At 51.4% G+C, this 17,097-nt stretch overlaps 1 protein-coding gene across 1 annotated transcript; it reads left to right on the top strand.

Annotated features, from left to right (window-relative positions):
* Positions 1-329: 329 nt before the first annotated feature.
* Positions 330-1,904, top strand: IUM83_18659 (transmembrane protein 181; the record flags this gene model as incomplete). Its single annotated transcript, XM_067943669.1, has 1 exon — positions 330-1,904. One exon carries the CDS (start codon positions 330-332, stop codon positions 1,902-1,904), a length of 1,575 nt encoding a protein of 524 aa, XP_067786180.1.
* Between the last annotated feature and the right edge of the window lie 15,193 nt (positions 1,905-17,097).

Raw genomic sequence — 17,097 nt, 5'->3', positions numbered from 1 at the left:
ATTTCTGCTGTCACTGCTGAGACCAAAGGTAGTTTTAAAAGCGTTTTAGAATACCCTGGAGTTACTTGAAGGTCATCAATAGTGCAGGTCAGGAGTTTCAGCAACTCAGGAAGAGAAAACGGACATGCTCGGACGAATTTAGTTAGCCGATCAATGCGAAGGTATCATCGCATGTGTGCGGCTAAAAGCTGTCGACGTCATTTCCGCTTTTAAACGACGCTAAGTTTTCTTCAGCTACGTTGAGTGATTTCCACGCGGTAGAAAAAATGAAGTCGAGGCCTGCGGAGCGGGGCGAAGATGGTAGCTTTATGCGGATCGAAGTCATTTCAATGTTGAAGCTGCTGTTGGTCTCGGGCATCGCAGTCACGTTCCTTGCCCTCTTCGTGCTAATTGGCTTCAGCGGTTCCCCTGCGGTTGCCAACTCCGACTGGACCAGCATATCGACACGCTGCACGTCCGACTTTTCGATCAGCTTGTTCAAGGAGTGCCTCGGTCCTAACAGTACGACCACGGTCCAAGACGCGGACGCGAATGGAACTGTTTCAGCCATCGATGAGGTCCTGAGTCTGTCGTCGAAGGAACAAAGGCCCGTTCTGACCTGCATGTTTGATGCGTGCACGAACCGAACGAACCGACCGTTTGCAAGCAACGAGCAGAGCCTCCATGTGGTTCACTACACGTTCGGGCTCAACGGGTTCACGCAGCTCAACCGCTACTTCTACCTGGAGGCCGCGTTCCCAAATTTACAGAAGACAGCCCGGTCTTTCGATGTCACAATGACGCCGCACGTCAAGGGGTTCTTCCTCAACGAGACCAGCGGCAACCAGACTTACGCAGAAATCATCACCAACGTTGTCCAAAAGACAGTCACTGTCGAGTGTGGAGAAGGTGAATCGTACTGCGACCCAGCCTACTTCCTACGCTTCGGAGACATTGACTTCAACGACTATCAAGTCGATGTTTTGTTCAACTCCACCGAAAACTTGGCGTTGAACGGCTCGAACATTCAGTTTCGCAAGACCTGGGGCACCGAATCATTTACCGATTGGCTCATCGGCATGAAGCTCTTCTTTCTGTTCCTCTCAGCGATCTTCGCTGGCTGGTACATTTTCAGCGTCAACAAATTGTCGTCTCGGGAGCAAAACGTCGAGCAAGGTTTCGTCATGGCACTCGTGTTGTCGCTGATTCTCTTCAACGATCCATTCTACGCCGCCGAAGCGAAGTACGGCAGCAACGCAGCTCGTATTCTTAGCGTGGGGTTCCAAGTGACGTTCTTCCAGATGCTGCTGCTGTTTTGGCTGGTTTCAATCGACAACCTGCGTCTCCAAGGCAAAGAAAGCGGCGTGTCGAACACGCGGTTCTTCGCGCCTAAAATTCTCTTCGTGTCCTTCTTCTGGATCATCATGGCGCTTTACTACGGCTACATCAAGTACAACCGCAATAACGATGTTACGTGGGACCCCTTGGCCGAGAACAGTAACTTTGCGCTTCTCAAGGCGTTATGTGAGCTCCTCAGTGCTGTTTTCGTCGTATGGTACTGCATCTTAAACGTCATGAGTATCACCGAGATCAAAGCACGTCGTATGCGCTACCGCTACTTGGTGGGACTGAGTTTGTTGATGATAATCGCTTCTTTCTCGGGTCTTGCCAATGGCGCATTTTCGCCAACCCCATCCAGCGGAGGCGCGTGGACCTCGCTCCAAACTATTTTCAACGTGTACGTGTACACACTGTGCTACTTGTACGCTCCATCCGCCACGACACTTGACAACTTGCGCAAGCGCAAGCAAGCTCACGGAGGTGAAGACCCCGAAGCGAAATCCGTGCTAAGCAGCAATGCTGTAGAGCCTGCCGATGTGGAACTTGCCGGAATCGACGAGATTCGCGAGACGGATTTGGCCTAGGATTGTTATCACCAACGATGCGATAAGCTAACAATGACAAGAGCAACGACATATTAAGCCACAGCAATATATTTCTCAAACGAAACCTGCGTTCCAGTCCAGACGTGCATGATTAGAACTACCACGGATCTCCCACAACAATCATTAATCATTTTCGTAAGGTTTAATGCTCTGCATATGTAGAATGAAGCACATTGCATTTAGCGCTGCGTTCGAAGCTTCTGGAGAAACTGAAGACGTCTCAAGTGCTGATACTCGATTGCTTCGGCTGAAAGTCCGTCTTCACTCGGCGTCACGATGCCCAATTCCAGTTAAAGCCCCAGTGCCACCACTTCCTTCAGTTCGATTCCTCTGTCAGGGCTTTTTGCGCCGCAACTGGATGTTGAGTACCGTCAACGTCCAGACGTTGCTTAATCTTCGTCTTGCGTCGTATCTTCTTCGTCCTCACGCCTTGATTTTGATCGACGATTGAGCTACTGGAACGAAATCCCGTGTTGAATGATCCGAGGCCTCAATACGTTCTGCCATTTGTCGTAGTCCATGAGTTCCATGCGGACTCCCAGTTCCCAAACTTGCCATTTGCTAGGTATTCGGCTTTCGCGCACCTGAACGCTTCTTTCCGACGCGCCAATGCATACCCAAGGTTGATTGGGCACTTGGTCCATTTCTCAGTGAACATCATTAGGACCAATTGTGGACAGGTCGATTCCCATTGAGTTCCACTGTCTTGAGTCGTCCAGTCAGGGGCAAGTTATCAGCGTAGTCGGATTGGATCTTGTTCCAGAACTCTTGCGATTATTGCGCTGCCAGACTCAAAGACGCGGTGATCCATGCACATGTAAGAGCCAACCGGTCATCGGGATTGAACTGCGCAGGGGCTTTCGTTGTTGGGGAAGAAATCATCGTCGTGGCGGGAGCAGTAACAGTGGAAGGAATCGACAATTCGTCAGATTGGTTCTCGCTAGGGGAGGATTTAAAGCTGAAAGTTTTTTTTTTTTTTTTTTTTTGGGGGGGGCTAGATTTGCGCACCAATCTTCAATCTCTTCCTTCATTGCGCCGGTGTGCTGCTTCCGTGGCATATTCTGGAGCGAAGGGCGGACGCCAGGGAATCGGGAGGAGGTATTTGTTGGTGGAACGAAAGTGGGTGATTTTCTTATGATCGAGTACAAGCCACTACGAATAGCAGAGCGTGTTTCCTCCATAAATCTACCAGCGTACCACAATTCCACTAGTGAGCACAGGTCTGTGCTCACTAGTCTTATATGTTACGACGCGATATACTGCACAAACCTCTACTGTCTCGACCGTTCTCCAGAATTTGTTGTGAGAGCCCACCGCAGCGAAGAAGCCGATGACGGCTGCATTGCCATCGATTGCCGAGGTGAGTGTCACGGCGATGACCGCGTCTCGCGAGCGCAAGACGCCCACCGCCAAGAGCACGACCCCCACGCAATTCCTGCAGCCCGACGCAGCGATCAGCTGCTGGCCGACGCCGCCAACGGCACGCCCCGGATGGTGGGCAGACGCTGCAATTTAGCGGCAACGCAATGGACTGAGGCCGTCAATCTCGAAGGTCTCGATTTCCAGATAATACTTCGAAGAATTTGTTTACTATGTTTAGATGCGGCAAAAAGTAGATATTTTATTTTTTATTTAAGTTAAGCTTAGTGTCACGAATGGCTTTTGTTAGCCATTCGTCATACTAGCGATCATTACTCGTAGCGACTCGCTACATGTACTAGCGAGTGTGCAAGCGCGTTGGCGTGGCTTGAAGCCGCGATGGTGGTCAACGAGATAGAGGGAACTGGAGGCAGCGACGAAGAAGCTATGCTGCACAAAGGAAATAGTAGCATTCGCTACTCGTATCAAGATGAGGGCATTGAGCACTACAATTGAGAGTGTGCGAATGAGGCTTGGTAGTCGAGTGAGTAGTTGGAAGGAAATCCGAAAGTGAGCTCGATTTAGGTTAGTGTGTTTGCCAGCTAGCACTCCCTACTGTATGCAATGTTCCCTAGTAGGTGAGGCTTGTAGATGTTGTCCAAACGATCTCGGCTGCGGTCCAAACGAAGTTGCCAGTCGTAAGACTGATCCGCCTAGTCATGGCTGCGGCTCAAAACGGTTGACTCAACACATGCAAATCATAAGCACCCAAATTGAAGTTGTCGTCCAATCACATTCCAGTATCAGAGATAGTCCAGCCAATCAGGTTGCGAGATCTTCCCATCTTCAATCACAGACCCCGGTGGCACGTGCCAGCACGCGCAGTCCGTCTGCCTCGCGGTAGGGATCCAGTCGATCAGACAGCGAAGTGCAACCTCAACACCCCCACTCAATTCGATGTCTCGAGCTTGGGTCCAACGTTGCTACACATCATCAAGTAGTGGAGCGTCTTCGACGATAGACCCTTTGTCATGAAGTCAGCGAGCTGGTTCTTGGTCTCCACATACTCCAGCGCGACTTCGTTGCTCACCACCTTCTCGCGAATGAAGTGGTAGCGTATGTCGATGTGTTTCGTGCGAGCTTGGTATCCAACATTCTTCGCCAATGCCATCGCGCCTTGGTTGTCTTCATAGATCACCGTAGCCCCCACTTATTCAGTGCCAATGTCCTTCAATAGACGGCGCATCCAGACGCACTCCTTCACGCATTCGCTCAGCGCCATATACTCGGCCTCTGTAGAACTTAACGCGATAGTCTTCTGATACGTCGAACGCCACACCACAGGAGCACCGCACATCATTAACATCGTCCCGCTTACGGAACGACGGTCGTCGCGGCTGCCGGCCCAGTCCGCATCTGAGTAGGCGACGAGCTCGGTTCCACATAACCCATCGTACGTGATGCCCACGTCCTTGGTCTTCAGTAGGTAGCGCACTACCTTGATTCCGGCGTCCCAGTGCTTCTGGCCAGGGTTCTCCAGGAAACGACTCAACTTGGCAACCACGACCGAAATGTCAGGTCGTGTTCCACATGCCAGGTACATCAGGCTGCCCACCAGCGATCGGTAGGGCTTCGACTTCATCTTGGTCTTCTCTTCTTCCGCCTGCGGTTCGTCGGCCTTGGTCAGATGAACTCCAGCTTCCATAGGCGATGTGCACGGCTTCGCGTTCTCTTGCCCAAACTTCTTGATGATCGACTCGGTGTACGCTTGTTGAGAGATCCTCAGTGTCTTGCGATCCATGTTGTAGTCGATCTCAATTCCAAGAATGAAACGTGCGCACCCGAGGTCCTTGATTCGAAACTTCTCCGCGATTCCAGCCTTCACCGATGTAATCACCGCATTGTCCCACGATGCGATCAGCATGTCGTCCACGTAGAGACACACAATGCAGTGGTCGTCTCCATCCCCTCTTGTGTACACACACGGGTCGGCGTCAGCAGGCTTGAATCCCATCACCTTGAGGTGCGCGTCAATCGTTTCGTTCCATATTCGTGACGCCTGCTTGAGTCCGTACAAACTTTGTAGCAACATACAAACGACGTCCTCTTCACCATCTTCTTCGGCAAGTGTCAAGAGATCTCGGAGTCCCTCTGGCAAGTCCATGTAGATCTCTTCTTCTAGCTTGCCGTACAGGAACGCGGTGTCGACGTCGCATTGCTCGATGTCGTATCCATCTGCGACGCACTTCGCCAGTTTGGCGCGAATCGAGTTCAGGTAAGCCACCGGGGCGTACGTCTCTTCATAGTCCACTCCGTGACGTTGCGAGTAACCCTTGGCTACGAGACGGGCCTTGTGACGAATGACTTGTCCCTTCTCGTTGCGTTTCAATGCGAATACCCAACGACAGCCGATCGGTCGTTGGTGAGCTGGTCTCGGCACCAGCTTCCATGTCTTGTTTGCTACGAGCGACTTCAACTCGCTCTGCATAGCCCTCTTCCATTCCACTTGGTCCGCACTCGCCATAGCTTCTTCATATGACGTCGGGACCTCTTCCGTTGCAGCCATTGCTTGGCCACCTTCAATTGCATATTGGTCCTCGTTAACCTGAACTCTGCCTTGAATCATCTTCTGGCGCTTCGTGCCAGTAGTCGAGGGTGCCACGACTTGCTTCTTGCGAGCGCCTGCCTCTTCAGGATCCGTTGTCTCGTCAATGTGGCGAGCACGCGATCGGGTAATCATATGATGTGTCGATCCGTATGGCACGATCGCATCGTTTACGCCCATGTCACGTTGAAGTGGGATAACGTCCCCAACTTCAGAATCCATTGGCACGACTTGTCCTGACTCGTCCGGTTGATACCCACCATGGCTGGGCTGCTCCACCTTGACTTCATCGTCATCCAGCTCCATTTTCTCCACCATGTCATCCAGACTTGTTGTTTCCACGAACTTCACGGTGCGCACGATTTGCACCTTTCCCGTCGCCACGTTGAGTACTCGGTATCCCTTGACACCATCCTCGTAGCCAACGAATCGACACTTGAAGGCCTTAGCATCCAACTTGCGACGCTTCTCGTCGGGAATGTGCGCGTAGCCGACTGAACCAAATACTTTCATGTTCTTGAGCTGCGGCTTGGTTCCATGCACAATTTCGTAGGGCGTCTTGACGTTCACCGAGTTGGGGAGCCGGTTGATGATCCACGCAGCCGTGTTTACGGCTTCGGCCCACCACTTTTTCTCAATGGCTTCGTGGTAGAGCATACAGCGCGCCATCTCCACCAAACTTCGGTTCATGCGCTCAGGCAGTCCATTTTGCTGAGGCGTGTATGGCACCGTCTTTTCATGCTTGATGCCACTGCGGTCGAGGTAGGCCTTGAACGGCTTGCCCGTGTACTCGCCACCATTGTCAGAACGTAGGCGCTTGATCGCCTTGCCTGTTGCGTTCTCCATTGCCGCCTTGAAGATCTTGAACTTCGACAGCACTTCCGATTTGGCCTTCATGAAGTAGATGGTCACGTGACGTGAGTAGTCATCAATGAAGGTTACCACATACGTGCAGCCACCGGGTGTCTTGGTCTGCATCGGACCCATCACGTCCGTGTGGACCAGATCCAGTACGCCTGCACTCTTGACGAGCTTCTCCGGGTGGCGCGGATAGTCGTCCGCTCTCATCTTGCCCATGCAGCAGCCTGCGCAGACGGTACCACTTGTGACACCATCCGAAACGCAAGGCACTCCGTCTGCCATGTTCGTAACGTTTGAACGGGATGTGGCCGAGACGGGCGTGCACAACGGCCCATGGCTCCTTACGAGATGCCGTCGCCGCACGACACACCTCGCCCCCCACTGTCTTCAACTTGTAGACGTTTCCAAAACGCTTGGCCTCCATGACGGTAGCATCGCCATAGCGAAAGACACACTTGTCCTTGCTGAACTGCGCGACGACGTCCTTCTCGGCCAGCTTCGCAACCGAGATGAGGCTTCCATCAACTTCAGGGATGTATAGCACATCCGACAGCGTGACAGACGTTCCGTCCATCAGCTTCATTCCGACGGTGCCCTTTGCAACTGCGTCGATCTTCGTGCCATCCGCGATCGTGATGCGGACTGGCGTCTTCAGCTCCTTCATGGACACGAACTTGTCCCGGACGCTGGTCATGTGCGAGCTGGCACCGGAGTCCACGAGCCACTCCGACTTGTCCATCGCACCCGTTGCCGTAAACGCGAAGTCGGACGCAGCTTGCGCGACTTGCCCACGTTCGTTGTCGACCTTCTTCTTGCGGCACTCGAATTCCTTGTGGCCAGTCTTCTTGCAGTAGAAGCACTTGCCGTTGAACCGATGCTTGAAATTCTCCTTCTTCTTCGTAGCAAACGCCTTCTCTTGAGCCGGTGACGATTCATCCGAGGCTTCAACACCAGCGAGCGCTTGGATTGCGTACGAGAGCGTCATGTTCGGCGTGTTCTCGAGCACGGTACTGATCATCCGGTACTCATCGGTCAAACTGCCGAGCAGCAGCACGAGTTGGCGGGTCTCGTCGAGAGGCTCACCAATCGTCTCCATTTGGAGCACGATTTCCTTGAATCGGTCCACGTGCGTCGTGAACCGCGTACCGGGCTCCATCCTGAAGTTATGCAGCTTCTTGGTGACGAGGAGTCGGTTCTTGAGCGTGCTCCGGTTGAACTGCTCCTGGAGCATGGTCCATGCGTCCATCGCAGTCATCGCACCACGGATGTAGACTTGGAATGTGAGGCTGACGTCGCCAGCGATCACTCCAAGGGCTTTCAGATCGTCGGTCTTCCATGCATCCGTGGTGCGGTTGCTCACTAGGTCGAACTCTGCCTTGATGATGTGGGGCAGCAGTCCCTTGCGCGAGAGCTTCATCCGCATGTTGAACTCCCAGTGGAAGTAGTTATCTTCCACGAGCTTGACGGTGTCCGCGTAGCTTGGGCTCATAACCAATTGAGAGTGTGCGAATGAGGCTTGGTAGTCGAGTGAGTAGTTGGAAGGAAATCCGAAAGTGAGCTCGATTTAGGTTAGTGTGTTTGCCAGCTAGCACTCCCTACTGTATGCAATGTTCCCTAGTAGGTGAGGCTTGTAGATGTTGTCCAAACGATCTCGGCTGCGGTCCAAACGAAGTTGCCAGTCGTAAGACTGATCCGCCTAGTCACGGCTGCGGCTCAAAACGGTTGACTCAACACATGCAAATCATAAGCACCCAAATTGAAGTTGTCGTCCGATCACATTCCAGTATCAGAGATAGTCCAGCCAATCAGGTTGCGAGATCTTCCCATCTTCAATCACAGACCCCGGTGGCACGTGCCAGCACGCGCAGTCCGTCTGCCTCGCGGTAGGGATCCAGTCGATCAGACAGCGAAGTGCAACCTCAACAACTACTAGGAAGAAGCTCAAGCGATGCAAATAGAACTCCGCATTTGGCGAGCTGATTAGCTAGCTGTCCGATACCTGGAGGGAGCGTGGATCCGTAAAGAAGATAGCTTTTGTTCCCCATATCGACACAACAGGTATGCCGCGTCCGCTGCAACGGCAGTCATCTGGTGGCCATTCTCGCGAGGCAGTTCCAGGTGCCCTCGCTCGTAAGGCACCGGCCACACGAACTTCACCCAATAAAATCAAACCTACTACTTCCCTATACAGCCAATCAAACTGAGGTTGTGGTCTTCCTTTCAAACTTTCCTCGTTTTGGAGGAAAGTATTCGCAGGGTTCGAAGGTTTGATTTCATAGGACAATGAAACTTTTTACTTACTTACTTTCCAACCTTGAGAACCCCTATTATTCAAGACTTGCACATAGAGCTTGATCGTGCAGCCTTGCGAGAAGCACATGACGACACCCAAAAAGGGGCCTGCGCAGTGCAGAGTAGTACACGCCCCAGTTATATTCGAATTAGCACGGAATATGCCAATATGGAACCATATTTTCGTTTTTGAAGACGTTCGGCGCATGTTACCGACTTCCCTGGCTTGTAGTGGACAACTGCATATAAGAGCGGCCAATGAAATTGCAGCATTAGAGCCAGCTGTCGCCTCAGCATATACAGACAGAACTCCCAGAAATGATTATCACCGTGGACTGAAAATCGTGTATCATTTATTAACAGTAGCAGATTATCATTTGATAGAATGTAGTGTGGACCACACATACAACGGAGCCAGTGGGTTTCGCAACCGACAGACGCGAACAGGAAAGAGAAGTGCAAGCCGTCGTAGCGAAGATGCCTACCAAGCCAAGAACTCTGCGCGAGGGCAACTTGACTGAGAGCGAGAAGTACCAGATAGCGGAAAAAACGTAAGCGAGAACCTAAAATGACGCAGGTTGAGCTCGCAAAGTGGGCGAAAACAAAGTTTAACCTAGCCAAGGCGCCAGTACAGGCAACCATCTCCAATATTTTACGCGCTTACAAGGACAAACCAGCTCCAACTACATCTGCGACCCGCAAAACGAACCGTGCTGTCACTTACCCTGAGCTTGATGACGCTCTAGCTCTGTGGGTGCACTCCAAACAGGCAAACAACATCCCCATAACGGACGAGCTCATACAAGCCAAAGGCCGGCAGCTTTTCGACGCTCTGAAGGAACGTGGGCTAGCTACAAAGGACTTGTCCTTCTCTGCTGGGTGGCTAGGAGCCTTCAAGAAACGACACGCCTTCAAGCATATCCGACTACATGGCGAGGCAGCTAGTGCCGCCAGTGAGGTAGCAGGAGCGTTCTTGGCTCGAGTTCAGCCGAAGCTGGACCAGTACTCACCGGATGATGTGTTTAACTTTGATGAATCTGGCCTTTTTTTTTACAGAAGTGCACCTCGCTATACAGTTGGAGTGCCAGATCGAGCTGCACGTGGCGTCAAGCAAGACAAAGCACGGATTACGGTGGGTTTGGCGACGAACATGACGGGTTCGAGCATGCTCGAACCGTTATTCATTGGCCATGCAAAGAAGCCTCGAGCGTTCAAGAAAAAATCGGCTCAAGAGCTGGGCTTCTTACACTATTATGCCAACAAAAATGCGTGGATGACTACTATTATATTTCGCCACTGGATTCAGAAACTTAATGTGGTAATGGCTCGCCAAGACCGTAAGATTTTGCTACTAATCGACAACGCTCCGTCGCACATTGATGTCCAGCTTACCCATGTCGAGGTGGTTTTTCTGCCTCCTAACGCGACGGCTGTGTTGCAGCCATTAGATGGGGGAATCATTGCCTGTTTTAAAGCTCACTATCGGCGCTTTCATCCCATGCACGCACTGGAAGTAGCTGACCAGCAACAGAAGAACTGGTTTAAGGTGGACATTCTGACAGCAATGAAGTGGGTTGCGACGGCGTGGAGCGAGGTTTCTACCGATACTGTGGCAAACTGTTGGCGAAAATGTGGTATCTCCTGCAACTTTTCTACTAGCTCGAGCGTGTATCCGTTAAGTGTAAAGCGCTCCATGGCTGATTCCGTTGCTGACATCCAGGCTGCTGTCAACGCTCTCAACCTGACCAATGCTGTCTCAATTGATGATATTCTCAACCCAACGGGAGAAAACGAAGTGCATTTTGCCTACTCTGATGATGCAGTGTTAGATTTAGTGATGCCAAGCCCAGAGAATGCTGATGAGAAAGCAGAAGAAGTGACCAACGCACCTGATTCTCTACTGGAAGGCGCTCCAAGCGATGCAGAGTTTGCTGCAGCTGCCAGTGTCGTCATGCGTAGGCTGTCGAGTGAAAACGAGACGACGTGTGCTGTAAGTATGACGAAAAGCTTCTTAAGCAAATGGATCTTCGAGCATAACCTGAAGAAGCTCGCAAATAAGAAGCAAGAGCTGATCACTTCGCACTTCAAACCGGTCTAAGCTCTTAATAATCGTCTGCGGGGATGATCAATTATTAGCTTAAAGAGAGAATATCAACTAGTATACAAATGCACTGTTTGTGAAAACGGTGGATCCCAGATTTGAAGATTATTATCACTTATTGCGCCATATCAAGTGATAGAGAATCATTTCTGGGAGTTCTGTCTGTAAGTTCCGCTATAATCATTTAGATACAAATTTACCGATATGGTACAGGTACTGTGATTCTGATTGCCACTCGTTCGGCGATGTCCCCCCGGCGAGCAGAGATGCAGGAGCGTCCCCACGGACACGGACTCGTCGCAGCTCTCCTCCTTCTCGCGCCCGATGAGTGGCCGGATGCGCGCATGGATGAGCCGTCGTCGTCCGCCATGGCGCAGCGCTAGGGAGCAAGAGACGCAGGGAGTGCAGGGAGAAAGTCAGACGGAGGGCGCGCTCGCCTCGCCGCAAGTGACAACCTCTCTTGTATCCTGGCGCCTCTCCTGTCGTGTGGGCATGTCCCCTGACGAATGGGTGATGATTTCAATCTTAGTTGTCTGGGTTCCGTTGAACCCTTGCTCTGGGTACACTCCACGAGTCCCCAGGGCACTGCATGAGTAGTTCTAGGGCCAGTTAGCCAAAGCCAGGTAATCTCACATTCAATCAGTTCTCAATCTACCTCGTAGAGCTCAAGACGGCTTGGCACAAGAAGCGACGCATGTCCTTCTCAGCAAGCGAGAAGCTTACTGTTGCCCGAGCTGTAGAGGAGTTCAAAGACGTTAGCAAGGTTATTCGTCCTGACCTTAGCGAGTTTGCTTAGGAATTTAGATGTATACTAGTGCCGAAGTGGATATGAATCAAGAGCACACTGCGAAAACGGTGTGCTGCCAAGAATAGCAGCAGCAAGAAGAAAGCTTGCCCCACCTGAATCGGCACGAAGCTACCACTGGTGGCAGACTGGAGCTCGTAAAGTGGTGCTGGTTGCACGCCTTCAAAGCCCGACACAAAGTGTCCAAGAGAGCTAGAACCCGTGCTAGATCGACTCGGACGACGACATTGGAGACGTCGAGTACGCTAGCTGCAAATAATATTTCAAATCGAATCTCATTCGGTATGCATACCGGTAACCGAAAATGGCAAAGGCTTTTTTTGCATGGTACACTGTGCCGGTAAGTGGGGTGTCTACTACAAGCCAGGGAAGTCGGTATGGACTAATTGGGCCAGGTGCTGCCGTTCAAGCTTAAGAAAGTTTCTGGCGAGTAGATTGTTTGCTTCTTCCGTCCCCTCGTCAGACATTGCACCTGTTGCGCTGCTGCGCCTTCTTTTGCTTATAACCAATGCGCTCGTTTGATTTATGTATCTTCAAAACTCTACGAGGAGGCTATGATGGACGCATCCTGCTTCCAAAGCACAATAAGTGCTCGATCTTCTACTGCTTTATTAAGTTCGCAGTCTTCCACCAATCTGTGTACTCGCTGAGAACGAGGTTGTCGGAGTGAGTAAGCTCGTGCTCGGGTTTTAGCTTAAAGACGTTCGCAAAGAGGTTGTCCGGCTTCACCTCCCTCGATACCCAGGAGTTGAACTGCTCACGCTCCAAGGTCATGGCAGTACGCATCGAGTCATTGTCCCACTTTACTTTCTGAAGCAGTGCTGCCAAATCTCTCTCACCATATATGTCGGTCAGTACCTTCAGCTCCTTAATTCGGTCTTGGAGTGGAGCGTGATTGTTGTAAGCGGTAAAATAGTTCTGCCAAGCCTGATAAACATCTCCCTTCAGGGGGTTGTCAGCTTCTTTGAGCTTGAGCAACCGGAAAACATCACTGTAAGAGTTCCCGGCGTGCCAAAGACGAAACAGCTCGCCTTCCAGCTTTTCGGCAATGTCCTTTGTATTGGGAGACCTTTGGCCTGATACAAGCATCGCCGCCACCGCATCATCGCCGTATTGCTTTGTAAGCGTCCCAGCCATGGTCACCCTAGTTTCAGGGAACTTTTTGTTGTACTTGGAAATGTACTTGGCCAAGTACTTCAGATTCGGGCTCGACAGGATATCATCCACGCCGCCGTTGAGCTTCAGAAACACAAGCGCATCGTCCGCGGACTGTTGCTTCTTTAACATGGCGCGAAGATCGTAATTCAGCTTGATTTTGGACAATGACTTGATCGCGCCCACGATGCCATTTTCAACAGCGCGATCTTCTTTTTCTTCATCGACCGCGTACAGGTTGTCAGTCCGTAGCATTCTCTTGGTGGGAGCGTCGTGCTGGGCAGCAGTGAACGAGCGAACCAAAGCAGGGAGGTTCGGTGCGGTCATCGTCGCGACACTCGTTGGTGTGCCCTCGGCACTCGCCACGAGGGCGGTAGCAGCTAGTACAGCGATGCTGAGAAGGCGCATCGCGATGAGTCTGGGTACCAGTAGCCCGATCGGATGAGGGGTAGAGAGCAAAAAGCCGAATAACGATTGCCAGGTGGGCTATTCACATGAAGACAAGGCTGAACAGCTCTCCTGGTGCAATCCCGCATGTTATCCTTGGATAGGGCCCCCCAAGCAAAACCATGCGAAATACTGTCACTTTGGGCGTGCTCGCTTACTGAGTGAAGTAGGAAAATATTATTATTAATACATGTAGTTGGACCTTATTAATACAATAACACAATCCGTAGCCAAGCGGCTGTCGAAATACACACGTGTGATTGGCTAACTTGCCCGTATGGCTCAAGTTGCCGTGCACGGCGAGGGTGGGGGTAGTGCTCACATAACCAGTCGAAGATGTTGTCAGAGGGGAAATTCGGATCCGCCTGCACATGTCTACAGTATGGTCAACTCGACCACAGGGTAAAACACAGCGAGATTCGTAAATTATGGGAGTGTATCGTGGATACAGATATTGTTTACGAGGTAATAACAGCTCCCGTTTATGGATAAACTGCCATAATTATTGTAAGATGCGGTATTAACGTATCTAACTCATTCATTTTGTATGCAGCTGACTTGCATAGGCAAAACTCAGAAAAATATAATACGATGGTGGTTTGATATCTGTTACGAGACAGCCTTATCTGAAAAGTACATAACTTTTGCAAAATGCCAGCCAGTTACGATGAGCCACTCGCGGCACAAGACCAGCCCGATTGAGCCTCACCGCCACCCAAGTCCTCGACCGTCTTACTCGCCAGTGGTATGACGAGTTTGCCAACCTGCTCGCGACAGCAGTGCGTCGGCTCTTGGCTACTTGATTTTTAGCAGCAGATATTTACACTTGATATTGAAGCACAGCGACGCATGCATCGTTTTGTGGATACGATGCCAGAACCCGTAAAAATACGTTTTGGAGGCACATATGTAGTTCATAAAATCGTACTTATTCCGGGCACTAACCCGCTGCAGTGATTTTTGTGGCGAGATTAAATCTATTAGAAATAACAGTTGTATTGCGATATAGCTTCATCTACTTTCTGAAAAAATCTTGCCCTGTAAAATAACGCCTGTAGTTGCAAGTATGTACATCAATTTTCTGCGACACTGATTATCATACGTGAGGACTGACTTTTTGCATCTAGTATCTAACACTAGTCTTCATTGAAGACTCGTGTTTCCGGGTAATGCAGGGCCTTGCAGCCTTTCCAGCACTGCGAATGCAAAAATAGCACAAGGTCGAAATCCCAGTATGTCGCTGCTGAATTCACCACGACACTGGTGCATCCTTCGTTTTGGTGCTCTTGCAGCCACCGGACCACTTCGCAACGGCATCTTTTCACCGCTTCATCCATGGCGCGGGTTGTGTAGCCCTCGTAGTGGTGGTGGTGAAGCCAATGACCGACGTCCAGCTTGCCGTAGCGTCTGCGTTATCCATCGCATCGGTTTTGCATTCCCCGGCGTAGCTGTCATGCAAGACTTGACGACCTCTAAGTGACCTTGAGATGCTGCGTTGTCCATCGCAGCCGTGGTGCAGCCCTCGGCGCGATTACCGTGCAACCACTTCACTACGTCGAGGTAGCCACCAACCGCGGCTCCGTGCATGACTCTCGTGGTGTACCCCTCCGATCGGTTCGCGTGCATCCACTTCACTACTCCCAGGCGGCCTCCACTGGCAGCACCATCCATCGCCAGTGTCGTGCATCCTTCCCCTTGGTTCTTGTGTAGCCACCCCTGTGCCGCGGCTGAGTTAATGTGCACCCCCTCCGGCCTACGCGCGGGCAGCCACTGCACCACGTCCAGGCACTTGTTAGCCGCCGCGTAGGCCATGGCATTTGCTGAGCACGTCCGACGTGACGTCGGCCCAGTCCCCAGTATGATACTGGGGACTGGCAGTATGGCTCGGTACTGTCCCTCGGTACTGTCCATGCAGCTTCCACAAGTTTATCCAAATAGTCGGTGTTTGCATCACAATTTATCCAAATAGTCGGTGTTTGGGATCGCGAGTTTTCAATGGAGGAAATACATTCCCCGACTGGTACTGAGATTCACAGCAGAGGTAACCACCGCCTTCATGTTCACTGATACCACACGTGTTGTCTGTTCCGCTGATCTAGTTATCGAAGCGATGGACGACAGGACACGAGGGTTAACGCGGTGCTAAGGGTGGGAAGGTGCTGCCTTCTGGAATCCGAAGAGGTAGGATCCCGCTGTCAGATTGAAGACTAACTACATGCTTCCTTCGATACTGGTGGGGACACCACCAACTTTTTACGATGTCGCCAAACATCGTATAGGTGGTTGACAATCATATGAAGGGTAGTACGCGCGTCGTAGCTAACTTGCTACTGTTACGCAGCGGTGGCTGTTCGAAGTACTATTCGAAGTTGCACTCGGTCCGTATGACCTGGAGTCTGCACTAGGATGGAAAAGGAAAAGTAAGATTGAATCGCTATCACTACAGCTCCTGAGCTTTAACGATTCTTAAGCGGGCTTGAGCCGCTTCCCAAGTAAAAGACCCGCATATCTTGATCTCACTATGCTCATCACAGCTCTGTTAAACTGTCGGGTGTCACACGGCAACATTGTCACGGTCGCCGTGTCTGCATCGGAATTCCAACACGCCTCCCTCGAAGTGTCAACTTCGACTAATCCACATCTCCGATGCCAGCGAGTGCCAGCATCCGCTTGTAACATATTTTGCGGACTTCGCTGACAACAACCAAAACGCGGATGCAGCGCAATCTTCGTGCAGTGGTGGAGACGAAGGCCTTCTCGTTGACAACATCCCTTCGTCGCCAGGTTCTGATGGTGTGTCCGAAGACCAAGAAAACACACAGCAGAACAACTCCATTCAAGGCAAAAAAAAACGAAAGCAGATTTCGGAGCCAAGTAATGATCAACGCTTCCTCATGAATTTGGTTCAGCTACAGACGGATGCTATGGTAAACAAGCTCGAGGAAATTCGAGCCGATCGTCGTGCCGCTCTACGACAACGTGTCAAGGAAAGCAGGAGAGCCGCAAACACCAGGAGCGCGATAGGGAGCGCGATCGCGAGCTTCTGCGCGAGTTATTTGGGAGGCGCGACTAGCACGGGTTTTGTTCTTACAAGCTCGGTTTCAGACGGCAAGCATATCAATCCAAGTGCACAAACAGCGTCGGCTACGCGTCGAAGTATCTCGCTACACGTCGATAGACCGATTCCAAACTTCTCATGCAGCACCCGTAGCGTCACGCCGTGAGCACTATAATAGAGAAACGCGAGCAGCATATTTCTTGCCGGAACATCTTCACGGTAGTTCGTATTTTCCCGCGTAATACGATTTTCCACCATGGCAAAGCGCTTTTCAAACGTAAGTCGCCGCATCCTAAAGCTGCCATGAAAGCGTTCATCATCGAACAGTGACTGGGGGACAACCAGCTCACGGATCCATTCCCCACTACGCGGCTTCACCCACCCCTTTTCTTCGTCATTGCATTGGTCGGCCCCGACAAACAATCCACTGGTACAGGCATCGCCACTGAGCAAGTACTGCACTGCTTCATCAGTGTCGTCACTGTCCTC

The sequence above is a fragment of the Phytophthora cinnamomi genome (assembly GCF_018691715.1).
Source record: "Phytophthora cinnamomi strain GKB4 chromosome Unknown Contig70, whole genome shotgun sequence".
Classification (NCBI taxonomy): domain Eukaryota; phylum Oomycota; class Peronosporomycetes; order Peronosporales; family Peronosporaceae; genus Phytophthora; species Phytophthora cinnamomi.
Note: the sequence above shows the minus strand (reverse complement) of the source record. Positions and strands in the feature narration are given on the sequence as shown.